The sequence below is a fragment of the Cheilinus undulatus genome, linkage group 7, assembly GCF_018320785.1.
Source record: "Cheilinus undulatus linkage group 7, ASM1832078v1, whole genome shotgun sequence".
NCBI lineage: Eukaryota > Metazoa > Chordata > Actinopteri > Labriformes > Labridae > Cheilinus > Cheilinus undulatus.
In genome coordinates this window covers 26,755,880-26,780,593 of record NC_054871.1, presented here as the reverse complement: position 1 = coordinate 26,780,593, position 24,714 = coordinate 26,755,880, and the positions used below count along the sequence as shown (strand labels likewise).

General features: G+C 37.4%; 1 protein-coding gene across 2 annotated transcripts in view; it reads right to left on the bottom strand.

Annotated features, from left to right (window-relative positions):
- The window catches only part of LOC121512044 (voltage-dependent R-type calcium channel subunit alpha-1E), an 87,577-nt gene that overhangs the window by 49,972 nt on the left and 12,891 nt on the right, over positions 1-24,714 (bottom strand). For both annotated transcript variants that reach the window (XM_041791024.1, XM_041791025.1), the window contains exons 3-6: positions 10,487-10,590; positions 10,064-10,222; positions 6,944-7,134; positions 1,749-1,852 (exon numbers count right to left, since the gene is read on the bottom strand). In XM_041791024.1, coding sequence (XP_041646958.1) covers positions 1,749-1,852; positions 6,944-7,134; positions 10,064-10,222; positions 10,487-10,590 — 558 coding nt within the window. The remainder of the gene's footprint in view (positions 1-1,748; positions 1,853-6,943; positions 7,135-10,063; positions 10,223-10,486; positions 10,591-24,714) is intronic.

Here is a 24,714-nt window from a genome sequence, read left to right as displayed (position 1 = left end):
AGAGCCATTTCCACCCTTAAATCCCCAGCTTACGATAAATTCCTGTCTACTTTACCACTGCTCTTATACAATCCCCAAGGATGACTAGAACTAAGGACAAGTCCTGGATTATTAAGGGACTAGAAAAGGCTTGTAAAAACAAAATTTTACTCTATATTCAAGTCTTAAAACCAAGTAGAAAGGAGGTAGGGAATAGATTTATGAAATATAAAAGTAAACTGATCACTTTGACAAAATGAAATAAAAAAGAGAACCTCAACAAACAAGTAGGACAGTAGAGAAATAATCCCTGGAGTACATACACTGTTAAAACCAAACAGGTTGAAAATACTCAAAATTAGGGCTGTCAAAATTGACGCGTTAATGCGGATTAATCCATCATCATGGTTAATCTGATTAAAAATTTTAACGCAATTAACCCATCTACAGCGCAGAATGATTTAGAATCCCTGAAACGTCTCTGGCAACCCATTTTGGGCAGTTTGTCCAAGTAGGGTTACCGTCCAGCATGCCGCCGCGCATGTGCAAATGGGCTGTTGATCCGGTAGTGACCAACCAACTCGATATGGAAGACGCTAAACAGCACGTTGGCCCTCTCGATGGGATATTTGATAACAAAAAAACAAGACGGAACAGTCGACCAACATAAAGTATTATGCACATTCTGCAGGAAGGAGTTTTCTTTTCACCGAAGCACTTCCAGCTTAAAATACAGACATTAACGCGAAGCATACGTTTGTCGGAGATTGAGTCTGTTTTCCTTGAAAATTGAGATTGAGTCTGCTTTCCTTGAAAATCTTCAGTATTTTTATGGAATTTTCGGGAAAATTGTATTGGAATGTTTAGGCTTTATGATAACTTTTATATTTGGGGAATATTTAAAGAAAGTTTGGATTACTTTTTATTGGATATTTGAAAAAGTGTTCAAGAATTTTCACTGAAATTTCAGGGAGTTTCTTTGAAATTTTGGGAAATATGTGTAGATTTTTGGAAAGGTACATTTCCAAGAAATTTAGAACTTTTGGTGGACATTTTGTTGATGCTTGGCCTTGTGGTCCATCACTGAAATAACAAAAAAATGACTCCACATGACCAAGTGGCGAATACACAGCCAACACAGATGCCCAAAAACCTCTCCAGTGCTGTATTTTCTGCAGACACAGGACTGTCAGGAGATTTGCAGACTTCATTTCTCTTAGCCCTACTTCCTGTTCAAAAACAAGGCTAAGCTTTTAAACTTATCAAGTCTTATTCCAAATAAGAGGGGGAACCTAGAAATGCTCAGGGATTTAATGATTGAAGAATCAAAAAGATGATACAAAATCAACATTGGAAGTACTAAAAAAAGGAGAAGTGGTTGATTTAGATGCAAAAAAGCTACTAGCTTTCTGCTGCAACCCAGTCTGAGTAGTCCTGCCACTGGCCATCCTTCTGCTCAGCTCATGGCTGATAAATACCAACTGAATGAACCATTAAACAAAAGACTACCCTGCAATTAATTGTAATGTCCACTAAAGGCAAACAAAGATGAGCATCAGCCATTGTGGGTTGCAACTTTGGAGGGAAAAATAAGCAGAGAAACATAAAAAAAGAATGCATCTCTGTTTGAAGCAAGCACAATATGGAGCATGAGGAATGCAAAACAGTTTTTTAGGGTCTCTAACATGGAGAGGCCCACTACACCTCTGGCACTTTATCATTTCACCTTCAACTTGAACATGAAACAATACAATAAAGTGTGAACCCACCCAGACAAGACTCCTAGCACCAGATTCAGGACAAAAAAGGAGCCGATGATGATGAGAGGGATGAAGTAGAGCCAGTTCCAGTTGGGGCCCAAGGCATCATCGGTCTGAAACATAAAAAGGAAAAAAAATCTACAATCAGTAAAACAGAAGACAGAAATGGGATACGATAAGACAGAAATACCAAAAGGTTTCAGTCAGATTGCAGGCGGGCTATCGAACAGAGTCGTGGCGTGTATTGATCTGCTCTTGACTTACAAAGAGTATGGAGGAGAAGCTACTGTATGAATCTAATATAGAAACAGGGCAGAGCATCTCTACTTTACTTTATACCACCAAGAGCAGAGAAATTGTCCATGTGCCTAACAGACTACATGAAACATCATCACAGTCAATCTGTATGGTCAGCTTCACTTTAAACAACATAGTACAATCACTCTGAGACATCTTCTGTCTTCATCCATTATATTAACACAGTGAGAGCTGGCAGTCTGACCCCAAATTACAGGTTAACAGCCTGTGTGTTGGAGTACAGGATTGCAAATTTAATAACCTGAGATAAAAGAGAACAACAGTTCCCGCCTCTCAGGTCCATTCACTTAAATTGCCCTTTGCCTTTAAGTTTTCCACAACATGGCAGTTTAAAGAGCACATTACTCTAAAAAACAAAACAAGGTTGTAAGCTGGCCTACATTAAACAGAAGCTCCTTCTCAATCATTAGGAGAGAGGTTATAAAATAGAAAATCCATCTCTGTTAATTAAATGCCATAAAAGTTGCCCCAACTGTTCATGAGACAGCAAGAATGAGCTGTTCAAATTATCTTTGAGATTTGGCCTTGTCTGTTCTTGACTTTAGATGTTTTAGCCAAATTAGACAAGACAATACTGGGATTTCTATCCATTACTATGGGCCACGATAATATTCACAATAATAATCAAAATGTCAGTACTTCTTTATTATATCATGTTAGATGTGTGCAAAAATGTGCCATAACTACAATATGAAGTCTTGAGTAATGGTCAAAGTAAGCGCAGAAGTAAGTTTAGAAGTAGTTTTAACCAAAAACATACAAGAATATTAGACAAGAGATCAACATTTCAGCTTTTATTTCAAGGTAATTACATCTGGATCTGATACACAACTGAGAAGATTTAACAGAACACCAAATGTTTAGGCAAGGAAAAGTACTGGAACAGATAGACTTAAAATAGATTAAAGTAAATAAGACTTAATATCTAGGAGGAAATTCTTCGCTTGCAATAACTTCATCAAGCCTGTGACCCACTGACATCACCAAACTTGGTCTAGAGTCTAGATATTGAATTGGCCAGTCTAAAATCTTCCACTTCTTGCCCCTGATGAACTCCTTTGTTGTTTGAGTAGCGTGTTCTGGGTCATTATCTTGCTGCATGATGAAGGTTCTCCCAATCAGTTTGGTTGCATCTTTGTTTAAATTGGCAGACAAAATGTTTCTGTAGACTTCTGAGTTCATTTGCTGTTGCCATCATGTGTTACATCATCAATGAAGATTAATGAGCCCATCCCGGAAGAAGCCATGCAAGCCCAAGCCATGGCATTATCTCCACTGTGTTTCATAGATGAACTTTTATGTTTGGATCATGAGCAGATCCTTTCTTTCTTTAGCCTTTCCATCACTTTGGTAAAGGTTTATCTTTGTCTCATCAGTCTATAAAACTTTGTCCCAGAATGTTTGAGGGTTAGGGTTAGGATGGTCTCTGTACTTTTTGGCAAATTCCAGCCTGGCCTCCCTGTTCTACTTGCTAATGAGTGGTTTGCATTTTCTGGTGTAGCCTCTCTACTTTTATTTATGAAGTCTTCTGTGAACAATAGATGGTGATACCTTCACTCCTGCCCTCTGGAGGTTGTTGCTGATGTCAGTAACAGTTGTTATAGGGTCCTCGTTTGACGTCTGTTACTTAATACACCAGTGGTTTCATTCTTCTTCTGGACTTTCCAAATGGTTAAACTGACTATGGTCAATATTTGTGAAATGGCTCTGATTGATTTTCCATCTTCTCTCAGCTTTACAATTGTCTGTTTTTCATCCATAGACAGCTCTCTGGTTTTCACATTGGTTACACCACTCAACTATAAATGCAGTCTGCACAGGCAAAACCCAAATCTGAAACTGAGTGTAGACGTTCAGCACTATTGATTGTTTGAATAATCAGCGTAATATAACAAAACACACCTGTCAGTCACATGTTCCAATATTTTTGCTCACATAAAAATGGGAAGGTTCAAACAAAAGGAGCTATCTTCTCAGTTGTGTATCAGATCCAGATGTAAATACCTGGAAATAAAAGCTGAGATGTTGATCTCTTGTCTCATATTCATCTTTGGATGTCAAACCCAAATGTTTTCAGTCTTCAGCAAAAATGAAGGAATTGGCCTCACTGTCCCAGTACTTTGGAGGGGAGCATATGATATTAACCACCACTATGTTCTCTGTTTCCTGCTTTTACAATTGCCTCAGATAATCAAAGTCTGTAAACTACACTGTGGTGTATGGAAGCCCTAAGAGGACAAACATCTGTAAGATTTAACTCACTCAATTGTCTCAAGATAACATGTAATTTCCAATCATTTTTCTTGATGTATTCCCCTATATATGTTGTGCCGTCAAGATGACAGCACTGTTTTTTAGTTAATTTATAAAGATTTAGAAAACAACAGAAATTAACAGGCAATATCAGGGGAAACCTGGATTTTTATCCTGGACATTCAAAATAATAATTTGACAAAACAACCTATATTTGCCTGTTAAAGTAGGAAAAAGTGATATTAAAAGGGATATTTTGATGCATGTAGTGTTAGGACATTCATAGTACTGAAAACACTAAGTCTACAAGTTTGATTTCCACAAAATAAGCTGTAAAGCAAAACTTCCAACCTGTTTTTTGTTGTAACCTTGTATCTAGTGATTGTGGTTGTATGAAACACTCTCACTCTGGAGTCTATGATAAATTCAGTTCGTCCTTGAGGGAGAGTTGTGACTGTTTTTCTTTCAATCCTGTTTGAGTGTAACTTAATCAAATTTCACAAATATTTTGAGCACTACCTTGAACCTGGAGTAGTGTTTTTCAAAATGGATCAATATTGACCCCTGAACACAGAATCATTGCTGCAAAAGCTTTTGAAAACACAGCCTTTATTATCTAAGACACGTTTCTGCATGGTACACGTGAGCAGATTGATAAACTCTCCAAACAAACTGTGTCTGATTTTTTTCTTCTTTTTCTAAACCTGTTTTTCTTTATTATAATGATCTCTCAGTTCAGGTAAAATCACAACATGACCATTATCAGACTTGATTTGTATGATGATGATCAAATTAGCAATTGGTGCCAAGTCTTGCCGGTCTGTCTGGATACTGTCTGTCTGCATCTGCCTCCTATAAAGCTGAGACTGCAGCATCTTATCTCAGAGTGGCAGTGACTCTGCAGCAGAATATGACACTGTGTCTGGTTTCAACACGCATTATTTCAGCACACTGCCAAAACAACACCTCCCTATCCTTTTAGTGCATCTTTAAGTAGTTTAAATCCTCCTCCCAAGTGCCCATGAGAGGCTTGTGGATTTCAGTGAAGCCAGCTGACAAAATGGCACACCTTTTGACGTAACTGCTGTATATTTACTGTAAATACTCCAATTTATAACATGAACATAAAAGAAAGGTAGAGAGAACTTGCACCTCTGCTCTGACAGAGCTGTGCTCCTATTTTAGAGCAGCTCAAATCATAATCACAGCTATTTTGATTTCTGTTGAGATCATGATTTATATTTATACCACTTTTTGTGTTTATTTCAAATGTTTAAATAAATTTGTCATTCTACATTGAGGTGCAGTCACAAACATGTTAAAAAGTTTTGCAAGTTGTGTTGTTTTGTATTGTCCATGCCAAACTCCTTAAAACCACAGCAGTTCCTTATTTTTGTATTTATTGTTTAATTATTTTAATTTCACAAAGACTGCATTTCAGCCATCCATATTAGGTCTCCATGATCAACAAACCAAAGTTCATTCTGTTGCTCCTCCTGCTCCTCACTTAGATTAAAGTGTATGTAGTCATTTAAACTACAGTTGGTATAACATCTATTCTTCTAAATTGGAAGTTAAAGTATTTCTTTTGATGTTTTCAGATAACATTTTGAGTATTAGTATGCTTAAATAATATATGTTGTCTAAAAGTTCTTGCCAGATATCTCTGTTAAGCATTTTTATCTTTCACAATAGACCTTATGTTTTTCTCTTCTGTTTATATCACTTTGTTTTTTTAATGTTTGACCACACCTGCCATCCAGGTGTTTGTCAGTCGATCAGTGTCCAAAATCTATATAGTTGTGGACCAGTTACCACTTGAAGAAGACCTTAAGTCTAAACCAGTCGTTTCAACCTTTGTTGCCCAAGGCACACCTGAGATCAAGTCAGTCTCAAGGTACATCCATTATCATACGATTAGCCTTTTTAAAACATGTTATACTAAATTAAGTTGTTGCATAGTTGCAGTTTTAACATATGGTTGTACAAATGCCACATAATATCACACCATTTAAGAATTACTGGTCCAAACATTGTGGTTTAATAAACTTTCTGCTGGCACTGAGCTAGTGTGTGGGCATACCTCTCTTTTTCTGCTGCTTTCTTTAAGTTAGCCGGCACCTACCTTATGTATGTGATGAGTGTATATTCACCTTTTCTTAACATTTACTATTCAGAAGAAATAAGTGCATATACACAGTAAGTTATCCTTTTTTAACATTTGCAACAGATTCTGAAATAAACAGGAATGTATCACTAGCAGCTGGAGGTTTGTGTCTGTGTTAAGGTCAGCATGCAGTTAGTAATACATTTCTCAGGATAGAAGGCAAAAACTGACAAGAGGAGAGCAGAACAGAAATCAAAATCCCACTTGCAGTTTCAAAAATAAAATTTAACAGAAGTTTCTTCCATTCCTCTTTGTTGCTAAACCACAGGCAATTTGACAGAAGGGGCTGCAGGGGTTACAGACCTTCACTCAGCATCTACCAGTGTGCTGCAACCTAAGCCTCTTCTGCTCATTTGGGTTAATGGTTTCTAAACTGTTGCCGAGCAGCAGCTCTTCAATCATTTTCAGCAATCAAGGAAAATGTTATGGTTGTCACATGTGAATGTGTTTGTGTTGGCGGTCTTACATTGTAGAGTACAGTGGTCCAGCCCTCCATGGTGATGCACTGGAACACTGTGAGAACTGCAAACAAGATGTTGTCAAACTGCGTGATTCCATCATTGGGACCAATCCATTTGTCACTGCAGGTGTATTTGGATGGACACTGACGAACACCACATGGGAACTCTAACTCAGTGGAGTCCACCGTCTCATTCTCTGAACAGGAAAGAAGAGTTCATGGTATGATTTAATCACAATTTTACAAATTCCTACTTAAAAAACAAACAAAACAAACAAACAAAAATCAAAAGTCGATTTTCAGATAAGTTGTCCTTAACCAGGGCTGTTGAAAGATCAAATTTTTTACTTGGGATTAGTACCAGTATCTTCTTAGTTAATCATGATTAATCATATCCTTTTTTATCGCAATCTATAATTCTGCTATTTTACATTCAAAACTTTTTTTTCATTTTGCATTTTTCGCTGTCTTAAATTAAAGGTAACTGACTCCCTGTTTGGATACAGACCTGCTTTGTAGGTAGATTGAAGTTTTTAACATGAACATGGAAAAAAGGAACTTGTCAAAATAACATAAGGGGACAGTAAAGCAGCAAATGTTTGATAACACAAGGTGTAAATGACTTCTGACTTCCTCAGTGAGCTGTCTGTGACTTTTCAAACAGAAAGTAGACATTAAGGAGCAGTGGTTGATTTATTTTACATCACTGTGGCTGCAAGGAGACGCTGATGTGGTTAACCAAAGTGTGCAGAAAGAGACAATGCAATTGCAATTAAAATTCAGTACAAAAATAGTAAACCTCAATTAATTACAATTAATCTTGACAGCCCTACCTTCATAAAAAATTGAGTCTATTTAAATTTTTTATTTTGGCAGATACATTCTTACATATTGTCTCACATAATTACAGCTGTGCTACTGTTAAATCCACACCACATTTTTTGAGACATTCCATTCTCCAGTTATCCAAATGTTGCCCAAATTGAGTCTATTTAGCATTACAGTACTGAAATGCTGAATACTTTTTCTGTCCTCTTAATTCACGATGGTCTGGAACTAGAATTTCCAGACAATCTGTACTATTTGAAAGTTAAACATGGTTCTGGTGTAAGTGACCATTAGATTATTAACCAGGCTGGGAGAATTAAAAACATTAGCTAGATCTCATAAGACAACGGTGTAGCAAGGTAAGCAGGTATAGTGTTAACAGTGAAGAAAACTGCTTTAGTCATGCATTCAGGCTTGACCCATGACAGAAGAGCTCGTCCACTGCCATTGTCAACAATAGTGGTTTGTGTTGAGACTGTTATTTAAAAAGGTTTTAATCTTAAAGAGTTTAAATTTAAAAAACTAAAACTTTAATGCGTACTGTTTTTTAAACTTCAGGTTTCAATAAACCGTCAGCTCAAGTATTGTTTCAGTTCTGAGTATCATGATACTAAACTTGGTTTCAGTACTCAAGTTAAACTTTGGTATAGTGACAACAAGTCTCTCTAAGTGGCTCTTGTGTGTTAATCATCAGTGGGAGTACTTCAGACACTAATCTTGGTAGTAATATCTGTGGCTCTTCCTCTTGTTCAGGCAAGCAGAGTTTACTCCCAGCATTAATTCTGTTCATATGTTTTCATGAGATTCATCATGTCATCTTGTTCATTGTTACCTCCGCCAGGGAGGTTATGTGATCGGGTGGGTTTGTTTGTTTGTTAGTTAGTTTGTTTATTAGTTTGTTTGTTGGAAACATAACTCAAAAAGTTGTGGATGGATTTTGATGAAATTTTCAGGGAATGTCAGAAATGGCATAAGGAAGAACTGATTAGATTTTGGGAGTGATCCAGACACCATCTGGATCCAGGAATGTTTTAAAGGATTCTATTGGGAGATAGGGCTAATGGCGGAGGTCTGCGCTCTCCAAGTGCTTTTCTAGTTCTTGTTCATTTTTTTTTCATCAATTATTTTTTTTATATAGATTTTTAATGGTATTGTGAGGTATTGTTGCACTTTCTTTTACATCTTAAGGAACAACGGTGTGCCTCATGCTAATAAAAGACAAAAACCCTCATCTGTTAGATGGACTACAGTGTTCCCTGGCACCAAATAATAATAACTGAAACCAATCAATGAAATATGGAAGCTACACCATACAACTTTTGCACAAAGTCTGATCTTTTGTTCTCATGTAAATGTTCTTAAAGTTCAAACTGATCTATATACTCAGCGAGCAAAATGACCTTCATTTCTGCTTCACTGCAGAGTTGTGTTACATTGAATTCTCAGCCTTGGCCAAATGTCATGCTGTGTTTTAAGAATTGAATTAGAGTCAGTAAGAATTTAAAGAAATAGCAGAGTGCCTGTCCAAACAGTGACAGAAAATATTCTCTTCATTCTGTGTGTTATCTTACCTTCACTCAGCCTCAGTGTGACAAGAGCAGCTTGAAGGTTACTGACAGCTCTGAATGTACAATGAGGCATTGTGCAGCTCTGCATTGTTGATTTTAATTAAAATGGAAAACACAGCCTGTGCAGTTTGATCAAGTCTGCAGGTGCTGCCTGACAAAACGGCGTGTCTGTGTGTGTGTGTGCATTTGTGATTATGACAACAGATGAACAACTTAAGATCTGCATTCTCCACACATACACAACAACAAAAGCAACAGATGAGCTAAAGCCTGACTCTTTGGTTTTATGTTCTCTGATGCATTTTCCTGTGGAAAAAGTCTTATGAATAAATATTTCATCTATTTGTATTTATGAATTATTCACATCAATTTCAGACCCTTTATTTACAAAAAACTTCTCTCTTTTGTTAGTCCTTGCCATCAGTGTGAGGCAGCAGAATTGACACAGTTCCCTTGTTTGAAGTCCAATTTAAATTAGATTTGGTACACAAAGAATAAATATCTGAGTTGCAGTTATCACAAGAACCTTTGACTGACTACCAACACAGCAGAAGTTTTATGAACTCACTGTGTGACAAGTAACAGATTTATTAAGTAAAACAAAAATGTGTTGTTCCTTGTTTCTCTGCTTTATTTGCATACAACTTCAAAATATATGACTCAGAATTTGTATGCATATCTACGCAATGTACATGCATCTGAAATATAATCAATGAGTGTGTTTGAGTACCCAGAATGCCAAGCTGTGGTTCACAGGTGTGGTGCAGTTTGCCGCTGTAGAACTCCAGGCCAATAATGGCAAACATGAGGATTGCAAAAAAGAGAAGAAGTCCGATCTGCAGCAGAGGAACCATGGCCTTCATGATGGATTTCAGGACGATCTGCAAACCTGAAGGGAGAAAATACAGTGACAAAATGAGTAAGAGTAGAGACACTTCTTATCTTTAATATCTTTATTCTTACTTTAATGATTGGGAATTCAAGCAAAGTAACAAAAGCCCAAGTAAAAAGTTTTTGGCTTGTTATGAAACAGATTAAAACTAATATTGATGCCTCATTAGGATCCAGAAAGCAAGTGAGACTATACAGTAAACCCCAGATGTCTCCAGCAAAGAAAAGAAAAAGAAAAAAAAGTTGATCATGTATAACTTACTAGGGATGCCTGAAACCAGTTTAAGAGGTCGGAGTACTCGTACTGCCCTCAGGGTCCTCAGGTCCACTGAGATGTTCATGTGTGCGCCTGCTGCAGCCAGGATCCTACACAGGTTAACACAAACGCATATTTTAGCTTATGAATGGACAGAAGACATTCATTCGTGACCATCTTGCAGACGTGCATGAACTCTGTAATTTTTACGCTGTATAACCTGTGTCAAAAAGGGGGTTTCACACACATAGACATACACTGAGACCATCCACAGTGGGGGAGGATGGCTGCAGTGTTCAGATATGGAGAGAGGACGAGAGGGTCTCAGGGAAAACAACAGGGATATATTTAGGGGCTTTTGGCTGGATCTGTGTGTGGGAGGACGGATGTGACAGCCGCTATTTAGGAGGAAACAAAAAACAGCAGCTCCATCAGGAAAAGGCAGGACACCCTCAGGCTTAGAGACATGAAGCTCACGGACAAACATGATTGGACACACAACCGGTGCAAACACATCGACCTTATCTTTGACAAAGAGTCCTTCAAAAGTTCTATTTATACTTTGTCTTGTTTTTATTTTCTCTGTTCTCACTGTCTTTAAATACACCTCTGTGGCCTTCAGCCAACAGTCTGATGAGAAAAAGAAAGGAGGCGTCTGTTGATCTCTCCCCCTTTGCTTCCTCATTAGTCTGCCCTCCTGCCTCTCTTGTCTCTTTCCTCTCTACATTCTCATATCTTATCTTCATCCATAAAACCTCCCTCCTTCTGCTTTTCACCCTACTCTCCAAGTACACCTGCACTTCTGACACCTTCTTAGTTTGTCTGTTTTACCCTGACCACAACACATACATCCCCTTGCACTTGGATACTCGGGACCCGGTCATATGAAAGCCAGACATTGATGGGGGGGAGTTCACCTTTTCCAGCTTTAAAATCTAAACATTGCTTGGACTAGTTTAATTCAACAAAAAATTAAAGATAATCCTTGTTAGATTAAATTTGATAGCATAACGACAAAGTTGACACAATCCACTTGTTCCACCAGAAGAAGAAGAAGCACCCATTGTTTCTACTTCAAAGTTTTAACTTATTCTTCCATTGGTACTCTGATGAGTATTTCAAAGTTTGCTGCAGTCTTTGCTACTTAAACACATCTGTGAGGCACCCCCCGGATGATGACGAAGTGCTGTGCAATCACCACAGCGTGCTTGAAGGTGGGTCAGATGCTTATATCTCTAAAGATGTAGAGCGGTTGATCTGTGCATTTACAACTTATTAGTTTAACTACTGTAACCCTTTGCATCTGGGCCTGGATGAGTAATCCATTCAACACCTGCAGCTTCCTAAAGATCCAGCTCCAGACTGGGAAGACTAAGAAGGAGATTATTACCCCTGTTTTGCTCATTCTCCACTGGCATCCTGTTTATCAAAGGACAGGTTTTAAAATCATGCTATTTGTGTTTTTTATATATTGATATGTGCCCAGCAATTTTCCTATTTTCACATGCTTTTCCCTTATATTAATTCATATTATACAGGACATTAAAGACTTTTATTTTCCTTTAAATCAGGTTTCCCTTAATAAGTACAAACTGAAATATAGAGAAACAAATCTTTTGAACAAACTACAAACAGTTTTAAACACATCTACATCACAATCATTTAAACATTCTTCGAAATCCTCAACAATTAAACAAAGACATTGAACTTCCTTTTTTACGATGGATTGTGTATAGTAGTTGTTTTTCTTTATTTCTGCTCAGCTGATACTTTGGTTGGCTTTGAATGTGCTTTATGAATACAGTTGACTTGACTACTAAAATGGTAAAGAACTGTCTTTTGCTGAAGACAAGCAAATACTTGATTATCATACAGCTAGAGAAAACAGAAACACAGAGCCAATTACATTCCTGTGATGCAGTGGTAAAAATTAGTCTCATCTATAGCACTGAAGACACAGAGTGTCATTTAATTAACAGAAGAGAGCGCGACTGAGGGAAGAGAGGGGATTAAAATAGCTCCTCATCACCCTCCACAAATATAGAAATAGAATTATCCTCATGAGTTTCACACCTCATACTATTCCCTTTGGTTTTCCATGCCTTCCCCCATTTTCCACAGTGCTGTTTAAAAAAAACACACACACGTTTTGTCTCTTTTCTCTCATCATTCTCTCTGCTGCCTCCTGACACCTCTGTCATTTCATCCCCCACTTCCTCCATCTCTCAATCTTTCTTCAGACCATTAGTCAGTCCTGGCTGATCTTTAGTTGTTATGGAGACTAGAAGACAAAGGGTCTAAAAATGGCTTCTTCATTTACTCCTCTGGTATTCAGTGGAGGTCCTGGGTCACATTTTGTAAAAAGTGATTGTACAGTGATTTTGCATGTTAACATTTTGCACTTCCATAACTTAACATGAAATATTTGCTCTTCATGATTTTTTAGGATGTTATTGTACTTGGTTTGTGCAAAAATACAACTTTGAGAAAGGTCTGCTGTCAAGCAGTCTGCAGCTTTTTTACATTATGTCTTTGGATGTTGTCTGGAGGTTGAGGTCATTATCTACCCCAGGGAGCATGGCTGCTAATGATGCATTGTTAAGGCTGGTACAATGTAGAAATTGGGCTGTTGAGACTAGTCAGAGTTTTCTGTGTCAGGAAGGTGCCTCTTTTTTATCCTAGCTAGACATCTCTAACTGGAGTTTAAAGTGTTGTCAAGCCCATTTACACAGACAAATAGTTGATATATTCTGGTTGCTTAAGGTAAAAGCCTAATCAGAAAAATGAAAACATCATTACCTCCGCCAAGGAGGTTATGTGATCGGGTTTGTTCGTTTGTTTGTTAGTTTGTTAGCAACATAACTCAAAAAGTTGTGGATGGATTTTGATGAAATTTGAAATGTCAGAAATGGCATAAGGAAGAACTGATTAGATTTTGGGAGTGATCCGGATCACCGTCTGGATCCAGGAATTTTTTAAAAGATTCTTTACTTTTGGGAGATAGGGTTAATGGTGGAGGTCTGCACTGTTACCAATTTTCACCAGGAGATGGCGGACATGAGTAACTTCAATCCCAGCAACACATTTTTGATGTGTTTCTATTCAAAGTTTTAGAGTTTATAGAGTTTGAAAGACATACGCCTGGTCGAGGAGAGGAGTTACAGAGTGTAACAGAGAGAAAGACAGTGAATTGTAGGGAGAATACTCACAATGCTGGGAGGAACAGAGGAATATTCACCCTCTGCCATGACTTTCAGTCGTCTGGTGAGACCATGGGTGCTTCCACCATGACAGTCCACACGTAGCGAAGCCAATGCTTTGCCCCACCGTGTCTCCACCCCACCGGGGAGGGAGTAATCGGCGAATTAGATTTTGAGATAGGGCTAATGGCGGAGGTCTGCGGTCTCCGAGCGCTTTTCTATTTTTTTCTGTGTTGCAAACAGATGTTTCAGCTTAAAGTAGACACTAGAGTAGGGTTGTAGTTCTGCAAAATGTTTATCTTGTGAAAATTAGGCATAAGCTTTCCAATAATTGGAGTGAATTACCAGCACATATGCACCTGTAATGAGCTATGGCGTTGTCCATGGTGCTGAACAGATGATGGCTTTAAAATGTTATGTCTTTAAATAGTCTCCAGGTCAAATGTAATTATTTTGCACGGTTTTCTTTATCTATAATAACAAAAGCATGAATTCAAAGAGGAAACAGGCTATTATACTTTTTCAACCCACAATATAATTTACATTGTGGAATTTTGGTTTGTTTTCCTCAGATGCACCTGAATGTAAATCAAACAAATCTTCTTTACTTCCTATCTAATTATTGTTTTTTTTATTGGGCTCACAGTGAAACAAGTCCAGACACAATGATAAATATTTTCTGTTTTCATGTGAATTTATTGCCAAAACATCCACTAACCTTCACCACAGAGCTTTGCACATATTACCATCTGGACATTGGCAGCCCCTGTATGACAGAGACGAGGAAGGTGAAGGTTGCTCACAGAAACTGGCGAACGTTACTCTGCCGAGGAAAGCATAACACATGGCTGGTTTGGCAAGAATAAAAAAATTGGCAGATTTTATTTCCCCCCTGTTGTTTTCCTTTTCCCTGATATTGGACTATTCATTTAAGGGTTAGTGTGTTTTTCCATTTTGATGAGGCCTGTTTTATGATTTGAATGGAGTGATTCATGTAGTATTAACCATTATTTTATTCACTGAGTCAGTGTTGATGTTGACTGTGGGTAAAATGAATAAATACAACCCACAGATCATTAAAAACAGCTCCTGTTGTGGGTGTTTTTATTTATCATATTATGACTTGTTTGTTCGCTAATCTCTAACTGGTGTTTCTGGTGATTTAACTACATTAAAAAATCTATGAGATACACATTTCAAGGATTTAATCATAAGACTACAACATCTTGAAGATTTTTAAATTTTTTTCTTCTTAGTAGTAAATTTGGGGTCTTACTTAGACATAATAAGAGGGTCTTGGTGTTTTGATTGGTTGAACAGGGTGGTCTCTTTAATTACAGATCCCCAAGTCAAAACATACCTGATAGATTCCTGGTGTATAGAAATATACACAAATAAATAAAGTCACTCTATTGCCTCTGGAGCTGTCACACACTAAAACGTATCTAAAGAGTTATTTATGATACACACCCTGTGTTGTGTGAGACACACACTGTAGTGAAGAGAGCTGACACCCTGGTCCGAACTGTCAGCCATGATAAGTGAGTAACAATGACACACGCTGCAAAACTGACGGCTCCCTGCTGCGTGACAAATCTGTGGTGACACCCGTCATACTGTGATACTGAGAGCGTTGTGACTTCTGCTCCATGTCACTGTCAAGAAGATAACTCCAATGATATGAACTCACCTGAAGATTGTTGTGATGTTAATAACTGAGTGTATTCCTTGCACTCATGGGTATCAGCTCAGGAGTTATGGGACAATAACAAGATGACTTCTAGACATGCACCCATACATTTTTATATACTACATACATTTTTAATGAAATTCTATTAAGACAGTGACAGTAAATATTGAGGGCTTGTAAAAACAACCAAAGTTAACATATAAAATACAGTAAAATCAACTGTATTGGAAATGTGTCATCTTTAAATCTATCTTGGAACTGATTTTACATCCCTTTCCCTCTCTCTGAGACTTGTAATGATCAAATGAAAGAAAAGGCAAAAACAAGTAAACAGCTTTACACTGTGGAAATGCAAATTATTTCAGGGTGACAGAAGAGGCATGTTAGCTTTGAAAGCCAAGAAATGTTACAGGGGAACATATTTTCCAAATGTATGACTAAGACAGAGAGTATAGAAACAGCTATGTGGGAGGGTACAAGCTTTTAAGGTGTCCTAGTTAGCCACCATGCTCGGTTTCAGAGAATTGCAGCCATCTTATCACAATGAAACACACTCATTAGCTACATGAAAGGAATTATTTTATGTGAAGAAGGCTGAATTATGGTGATCTATGTTTTAGTCAGGACTCTTGAGGACTCTTGTACTCTGTAGTGAATGCAATTGAACTTATTCTTGCAAAATTACCATGAGGGTGGTTTTTAACCCCCCAAACTAATATACCTTACAATATAAAGTCATTTAAGTTTCAGTCTAGCAGCATTACTTGCAGTATATTGCATCAGGAGGAGAAAATCCAGCAGAACTGAACACCATGAGCTGGATATAAACATAACAATCCTGTCGGTGTTAAATATGGAGAGGTTATTAAATGCTACAGAATATTTCCATGTACCTCAACCACATCACATGGGCTACACTCTAGCAAAGATAATGGAAAACTCTGATGCTGAGGACATTTTTAGCTGCAGATTGGTGAATTTTTGGCAGTTATTACTTTTATTTTACAACTCTAAATAGATTTTACAGCCATGTTGATGTAATTGTAGTTGCCTTCTCTTGTCTTCAGTCTTTAACTCTCTCTGCTAAAGCATCAGCACTGTTTGAGCATGTTTTTTATTATTCACATTGTCTTGCATCAACTAATAATTTTGCATCAAGTCATGTATTTGTTGATATTTAATTCCAGCATAATAATTAATAGAGTTTTTATTTATGCTTTTATTGGAAGCACTTGGTACTGAGTTAACTGTATAAAGATGAGCAAGAAAGCAGTTTCTGTTTTACTGATTACTAAATTATTTTAACTCATTATTTCTCTATTACTAGCGACACACAGAGCTCTGCCATTGTGTTTACCAAAATCTCCTTTAATTGTTTAAGCGGCTTTAATTTAGGCTTCTTGAACAAATTCAATATTTTGTTCTAACCATTAGCAGGAGAAGCCCTTTGAGCCCTAGTAATGTCAAATAAAATTTAAAAAAGTTATGGGACTTTAAACTAAGAGGAAACCCTGTATAAAAATTAAAACTCATCGATTTTTATGCATTGTATTCAGTAAAGAATAACGACCAAAACTTGTTTTGCACAAACTTGTTTTCCCATCTCTTGGAGACCAAAAAGTGAAAAATAATCATCCTGTGACAAAAACTCTTTAAAATATTCACATATTTACAAATAAAAGTCCTTGTGCTTTTCTATACTGGCTGAGTTTGAGTCATTATTCAAAGCTGCAGTGACTCTGAGTGCCACAACACAGGCTCTCTGTGTCTCTTTCTCTCCATTATAAGCTTATGGACGGTCCAGGTTCTACTGTAAGTATACAGACATGCTCCTGAAAGGTCACTCTTTATTTTTCTAGGAAACAAGGACACGAGATTAGAATGAGACATGAGAACATGAGGACACCAATAATCATTCATTGTAAGCTAAAATATTAAATAAACACAACAGAAACTCTGCCCCTTGCCTACACATTGACATTTTTCTTAAATTTGATTTTGAGTTTTGTTTTTGGTAGCAGATAAGGTCAAGTCACTGCTTTATCATTTTCCATAAAATTGCTTTTTTGTTACAATGGATTTTCTGGCAAATTAATTTACTGATGTTTGTGCTGCTGATATTTTCAGATGCATCAGACAGTAAAAACTTAAAACTGAATGCTTGTCACAGTCTACATTTTAAAGCTCTTTGAGACTTTACACCACAAGGCAACAATCATTACTTAATGATTATATCAGCAGAAGGGAAATAACTTACCAATTCTGTATGAACCTGAATAGAATAACATTTTTACTGATCAGGTTACACTCAAAAGTGTGGCTGTAGAATTGGTTTGTTTTACTTTAAGCTCCTGTAGAGAACTTTGTGTCAATTTTGGTGCCCACCGTGGATTATTTTTAATAAAAATCTCCTCATGCTGTCTATTCACAGTCAAATTTTTGTTTAAAGGTATATCTAAGCTCTGCAAAATTTTAAGAGGCTGTTTTGGCAGGGTGTTGTTATTTACTTTGTCTGACACCTACACCATTGCAGTGCTTAAAAGCATGACAACTGTATTTTGGTTGCACCGGTATATGATGCAACCAAAGCAGAAATGCATCATAAGCACCAATTTTTAAAGTAGAGAGGAATGATCCGTCTTGTTGCTGATGGTCTTGTTCACTTTAGCAGGACAAGTCAGGGCATAACTATTGATTTCAGCCTCTATTTTAACCAGATAAAAAACTCATTACAGTAGATTTAATTTTACAAAAAGTTTTATCTATTAATAAAGTTTGACACAATAAAGCAAATAGGCAACAAATTTCCAAACAAGTCCTCTGTTCTCTGCAATCTGTTCTCTCTGAGGTAAAAACCGGCAGATCAGCTTTTTGAAAGTTTCTTTTAGTGTGTGTTTGTTTTGCTTTGCAGGACGTTGGATTTGTATATGTGCTCTAGTGTCCCACAGTGCAGTGGGTGGTGAGCGTACATCAGATTGTCTTGACAGAATAAGAGATTGTGTGGAGCAACTCCTACAGCACCGCTTGGGATGGTTTATTTAATAAAAGCCTCTATGCCTCCTACAGTGTGCTCTCTCAGTTTTTACTCCCCCCTCATCCTTTTTGACTCTCTCTCTCTCTTTGTGACACACACAAAAACGCACTGAACCCCAGCCTTCACACAAAAGATGTTCAAGTTCTTACACAAGATCAAGTGGTACAACTTCTTATATCAACAGCCTGAGAAATTTGCCTGGATTGATTAAAGATCAGCATGCAAGTTGGTTTATGTGCCAGCTTGCTAAATGATTGCTCTTTGGCCAGGATGAATAAGTAATGAGGGTAAATGATTTATTAGCCATCTGTTAAAAGAAAGGATTGGGGGTAGATTGATATAAAGACAGCACAAAAGGGTAAGAAATATCAATTTAGAATCTAGAAGAGATGAGCTGATCGTACACCAACTCAGATGATAAAGTTAATATGCCTCATGTAAAACCGGTGGAAAAATTCAAAATCATAATGTTATGTAATACCTTTCCTTTCAAACCATTCAAATTTTAGTCACGAAAAACACCGTTTTTGATTACCACTCTTATGGATATCATGGTAAGGACTGTCTAGACTGTCCAGGGAGGCAGCAGATTTTTGTTCAATATGCCAAAATCTACAAAATCATTTCAAGGGCCTTTGCAAGACAGATGACCAAGAACCCCATGGTCACTCTGACTGAGCTCCAGAGATCCTGTGTAGAGATGGGACAAAGGTTCAAAAGGGAACCATCATGCAGCCCTTCACTGATCTGGGCTTTATGGCAGAGAGAGGTTAGATGGAAGCTTCTCCTCAGTGCAGAACACATAAAGGCCTGTTGGAGTTTCAACAAAAGTGCCTGAGGGACATGAGAGAAACAGGATTCTTTGGTCTGATGAAACAAAACTGAACTGTTTGGCCTCAGTTCTAAATGTTATGTCTGGAGGAAACCAGGCACCGTTCATCACCCGCCCAATCCCATCCCAACCGTGAGGTGGCAGCATCATGCTGTTGGGGTGTTTCTCTGCAGCAGGGACTGGGAGACTGGTCAGGGTTGAGGGAAAGCTAAATTGGGCAAAGTGAAAAGTATTTTTCTTGAATAACAACCTGTTTGGCAGTGTTCAGAACCTCAGACTAGGACGAAAAAAGGATGCAGATAAACCTATCAGTGATTATTTTTGATACAGAATAATATACAGTTATATTTTTGTACTAAGAAGCTTACATAAATAGTCATATTTTGAAATAGAAAGATTTCAGGCACAACCTAAGTGTTTTGCTCTATGTACCTTATCTATATTTTGTGGATCAATGTTAAAAGTTAATATATAGAATGATATTATTGTGGAAATTTAATGTGAACTGTTAAAAAATTATGGAGAAGGGGTGGGATTAAATAAGTTTGTCCTTCTTTCCGCTCCTTTTGGAACATGTAATCTTGATCATTAAGTATTTTTGTAATTGTTTTTCTGCTTTTACATGTTTGACAAAAACTAAACCAAACCACTTCACACTAAACTAAACTAAACTAAACTAAACTAAACTAAACTAAATTAACTAAACCAAACTAAACCAAACCAAACCAATTCACGCTAAACTAAACTAAACTAAACCAAACCAAACCAAGCCAAACCAAACCAAACCAAACCAAACCAAACTAAACTAAACTAAACTAAACTAAACTAAACTAAACCAAACCAAACCAAACTAAACCCAACTAAAGTAAAGGTTCACCTTCAAACATGACAATGACACTTTGCACACAGCCATGAAAACACAGGAGCGTCTTAGGGATAACTCTGTGAAAGAGTGGCCCAGCCAGAGCAACACCTTGAACCCTGTCAAACATCTCTGGAGAGGCCTGAAAATGTCTGTCCACCAGTAATACCCATCCAACTGGGCCTGAGAGGATTTGCAAAGAAGAATGGCAGAAAATTCCCTAATCCAGAAGTGTGAAGCTCGTGTCATATTAAAAAAAGACTTTAGACTGTAATTGCGGCCAAAGGTGCTTCAACTTAGTTGTAACGAGTACTGAGTGTAGATTAGTTAAATGATTATCATGCTGCAATATAAGCTAACATCTACTAATACCAACATCATGCCAATAGTATCATACCAAATACCTAAAAGTCCCTGAGGCGGAGGAGCGCAGGTGCAGTATCCAAAGTAGGTTTGTTTTATAAAGTAAAACTGAAAAAGGTCCACAGGTCAGGATTTGACGAAACAATTTTAAGGGATAAGGAGACATCTGCTTTCTGTCAGTCTGCAGCAGGCACTAAGATGCTAAAGGGGCTTTATTAAACCTGTGTGCTGACCACTGAGTTACAACATGTGGGCAGTAAGAGGCTAAGACAGGGTGCCGCAGACTCATGGAAACAATGGGATGTAAGAAAGGAGTGTTTCTTGAGCAGCAGTCAAATAAAATCTTGCATCTTCCTGCATGTTTGTGAGGAGGTGTGTTTACAAGATCTTTAGAGTGGAACCACTGTGAAACTATCAGAAAAAAAACACCCCATTTCTCAGTATCACCACTTTGTTTGTAACCACCAGTGCACACTTTCTCTTCTTGAAAGTCCACCAATGTGCCATCTCTCACTCACTGCTCCTCTTGCTCACAGCAACTTAGGGATGAAAATAAGACCTTATATAAGTTTTTTCATTTCTTCAGTACTATCAAACATGAAAATCATAGCTATTGTATTGTTTAAAACATGTGATGTCAGAAAGAGTATCAAAATTGTGCAAGCCTTACTAACAGAGTATTTAAATAATGTGCATTTGATAAGGTTGATGTGTATTTACTTTTTCACATAAACATTTTATTGATCATGCAAAAAAAGTGTATAGAATTAAACCATAAAGTGAAAGCAATACAACAAAATGGACACAGAGTGCTGCAAAATTCCCAAGAGAAAGAAGTGTAAAAGATGCGGCACGCACCCTGTTTACTGTTTCCGCTAGAGTCCTACCTGCACATATGATTATAACACACTTTAAACTTCTTATTAGAGCTTAGATCCATAGAAATGTGATTATCTTTATACTTATGAACTCACAAACCAGTTTTTTTTTTTGTGAAAATCCTAACAGTAATAAATCTGTCAGTAAAGTTGTTACCTCAGTGTTGTTTTGAGTCTTTTTCAACCCACTATGTAAGGAGATAAAGATAACCAAAACTTCCTGTTAAAGTTTAGATATTGTTACTTAAAACTTAATTTAAAAGTGAAAAATGCAAAATTGAAAAAGTGTCTTGTTTTATTTTTGTTTTATGAAGCTATGAAGATCACATATGCTAGCAGCTAACCCTTAGCTGGCACTGTATTTTGCTTGTCAGGACCTGATAAGAGGGGTGGTCAGGATCTGCTCTGATAAACTAAGAGAAACTAAGAGAAACTTTATCCCTCTGACAGGCTTCATTTTTTTCTATCAGAATCAAGGTTTTATTTCATCTCTGCCTGTTTTTGTCATGAATTTTAACTTCTACTTATGGCTGAGCACACTGAACCAGGATGTGCAGAATACTGTAGGAAATTTTCCAAACCAGCAGTCTATTCAATTTGAGTTTGTTACATCTAACATCTCTCCCATTGAACATGAAGAACTTTTATCGAGCTATGTGTCAGAAGCACTCGCTCCAATAACTCTGCCTCCTTTGCCAGTAGCCTGGTAAAAGGAGGAGACAAAAGGAATTTATTCAAATTAGCTCTGCTGAGACTCACACTGCTGTAAAAGAAACTCATTTTTGCAAGTAAAACTGTGCTGCAGACAGATATTTTCTGTCATCAAAACTGACTTCAACACAGCTTAGAAGACATCTGATACTGGATTAGAGAAATTCACTGACACAAATGCTTCAAAGCTTTTGTTTCTGAATATAGCACCCACATGTGGGACATGAATGGGTTTTACTATTGTTGGGAAAGAGATTGCCACAGACTGCATGTATTAAGATGGACATAGGTAGCAACAGCCACCTGGTAATAAGGCCAAAATAATAATGACTGGCTGCAGTTTCAGTCATAAATCCTCATTTCTCCATGATAACATAAGGGACATTGGTCAAGCTATGAAGTTAAAACATGTTAACTGGATTAACAGAGGAGAAGACGGGCGAAAAATGTGGCAAAACCTATCAATGAAGGCATGGAACTTGTCAATGCAATAGCAGTTGTATTGGGAAGATCAAGCCGTCAATTCTGCTGCTTCACCTGCCGGCTTTAAATTGACCTCACTTAGCTCTGCCCTCTAACGACATTGACCAATCACATTTCTTGCAGCTACACAATGTACAATAAGCCTGCTTGTAGACCTCCATGGAAAACCACTGGTAATGTGGATTTACCCGCAGTTTTGTTGACAGTTATAATTTAAAAAATGGTCAAATGATGAGCATGGAAAAGGCAATACTAATACAAGGAAGTCAGTATCTCAGTGGATGACTTCACTCATGGTGCAGAAGTGTTTAACATAAAAAACAACGATTCACGAGAAACAAAAGTGAAGGAATCCAAACATGGATCCCTGTACAACAGGCAACTTCTGAACACATATAAATGCATCTGAAAACATCTAAGACACAGCTAAATACTTAATCCAAGGGCATGAAGGAAAAGTCAGCCCTCAAGGTTTGAAATGATCAGTGTGCTTAGCTCAACTGCCTCTACATAGTTGGACTAGCACTGAATGCATTAACACTGTTAACTAATTCCAACAATGAAGACCATTTCACTCAGAAGGAAGTTAAAATTACACTTTGGGAGTTAAAATCAACTCTGAAATGTTTAACACTGAGAATTCATCACTCCAGTCTTTGCTGTGTACCATTTGATTAGACTCTCAACTGAGGTACTTGGGCGAGGAAAACAATTTCATGTGGTATGATTCTGTCCCTCCCAACAGACTTTGTTCAACTTCATAATATAAAAAAAATCTTGAATTCTGTTCTTGTAAAGTCACATCTTTTGAAAAACTAAAAAAAACCAAGGTTTGCATTCTTGTAAAGATTATGACTTTATACACTTATCCAATATTTGACCACTTTACAGGTTTCAGCCCAAAGCTCTTCTTTTATACTCAGTCATTTGAAGATTAAAAGAAAAAAAAAAACATGTTGCAAATGATTTTTTTTTATCTATTCAAAGCACAAAATACAAATCAGTGTTGCTATGATTTCTTAAACTATTGGCATTCACTCTCTGGGCTTGTTATCACCAAACGGGGGCACCTCCTTCTGGAAAGCAGGGATGTGACTAGGGCCGGGCGATTATGGCAAAAATCATAATCATGATTAATTAAACAAATAACTGAAATTTTGTTTATTCTAAAGTTTAATGCATCAATCTTGTGTACTTCCAGAACAAAATTGTGTGGCTTAATCCATACAATTATGTTCTCTTTTGTTTCTCTTTTTGTGCCCTTGTAGTAATCAAACAAGAGTGGTGCTGATTACAGTTTGACTGGCCACACTGACTGGTCAACGCTGTATATGTATTACCTTGATCATATGTATCATACAAACACCGGCCTGATGTACAAAGAGAGAGGCAGGAACGCTCAAAGCGAGCCCCCTCTTGCCCGCCCCGCAGCTTGAGTTTTACTCTGTAGCGCTTCCGTGTAATATTGGATGGCTTCTCACGTATTGTGCTTCTATGGTGCATTAATAGAGAGATTTACAAGGGGACAAAACCGAAATAACAGACACAGCAGGTTTATGTCAGTTATTGGCTCTAAATGTCGGTTTTGATTATTTTTAAATTAATCGCCCAGCACCAGATGTGACTACCCCACCCTTATTAACTTGTCAATTAAATCATCATTGCATTATGCCAGTGCCTGTTGAAAGGTTACTTTGGCCTCTGTTTTGTACAACGGAAGAAGACATGACACCTAGTCCATATTAATGGGTTAATGTACTAATACTGTCCCCAGGGTTTGTGGGTCAGATGTCCTCATTGTGCTGATTCATTGATGACTGGCCCTTAATGGTCTCGATACAGGTCTGATGATTTATGAATAAAGCCCATTTTGGATCAATCTTTAAACAGCACACATGGTTCTGTCCTGCGGCAAAAAAAGTCAATTAACCGGTCTCATTAAAGCTCACTGGTCAAGATTTTACATCTCATTTTTCTGTTTGACACGAGTTCATGTGCCTGTTTTCTTGGATAGGGAATTGCTTGGGATTTTAGCCTTAAATTTACTGAAATATTCTCAATATAACAACACAATTTGACATGACTTCCACCTCACATCAGGATGTCTTTTACTGCAGTGAAGCACTTCATTATCTTCACTAATCAGAAACCAGACCTCTAACAAAAAAGCGCTCAATATTG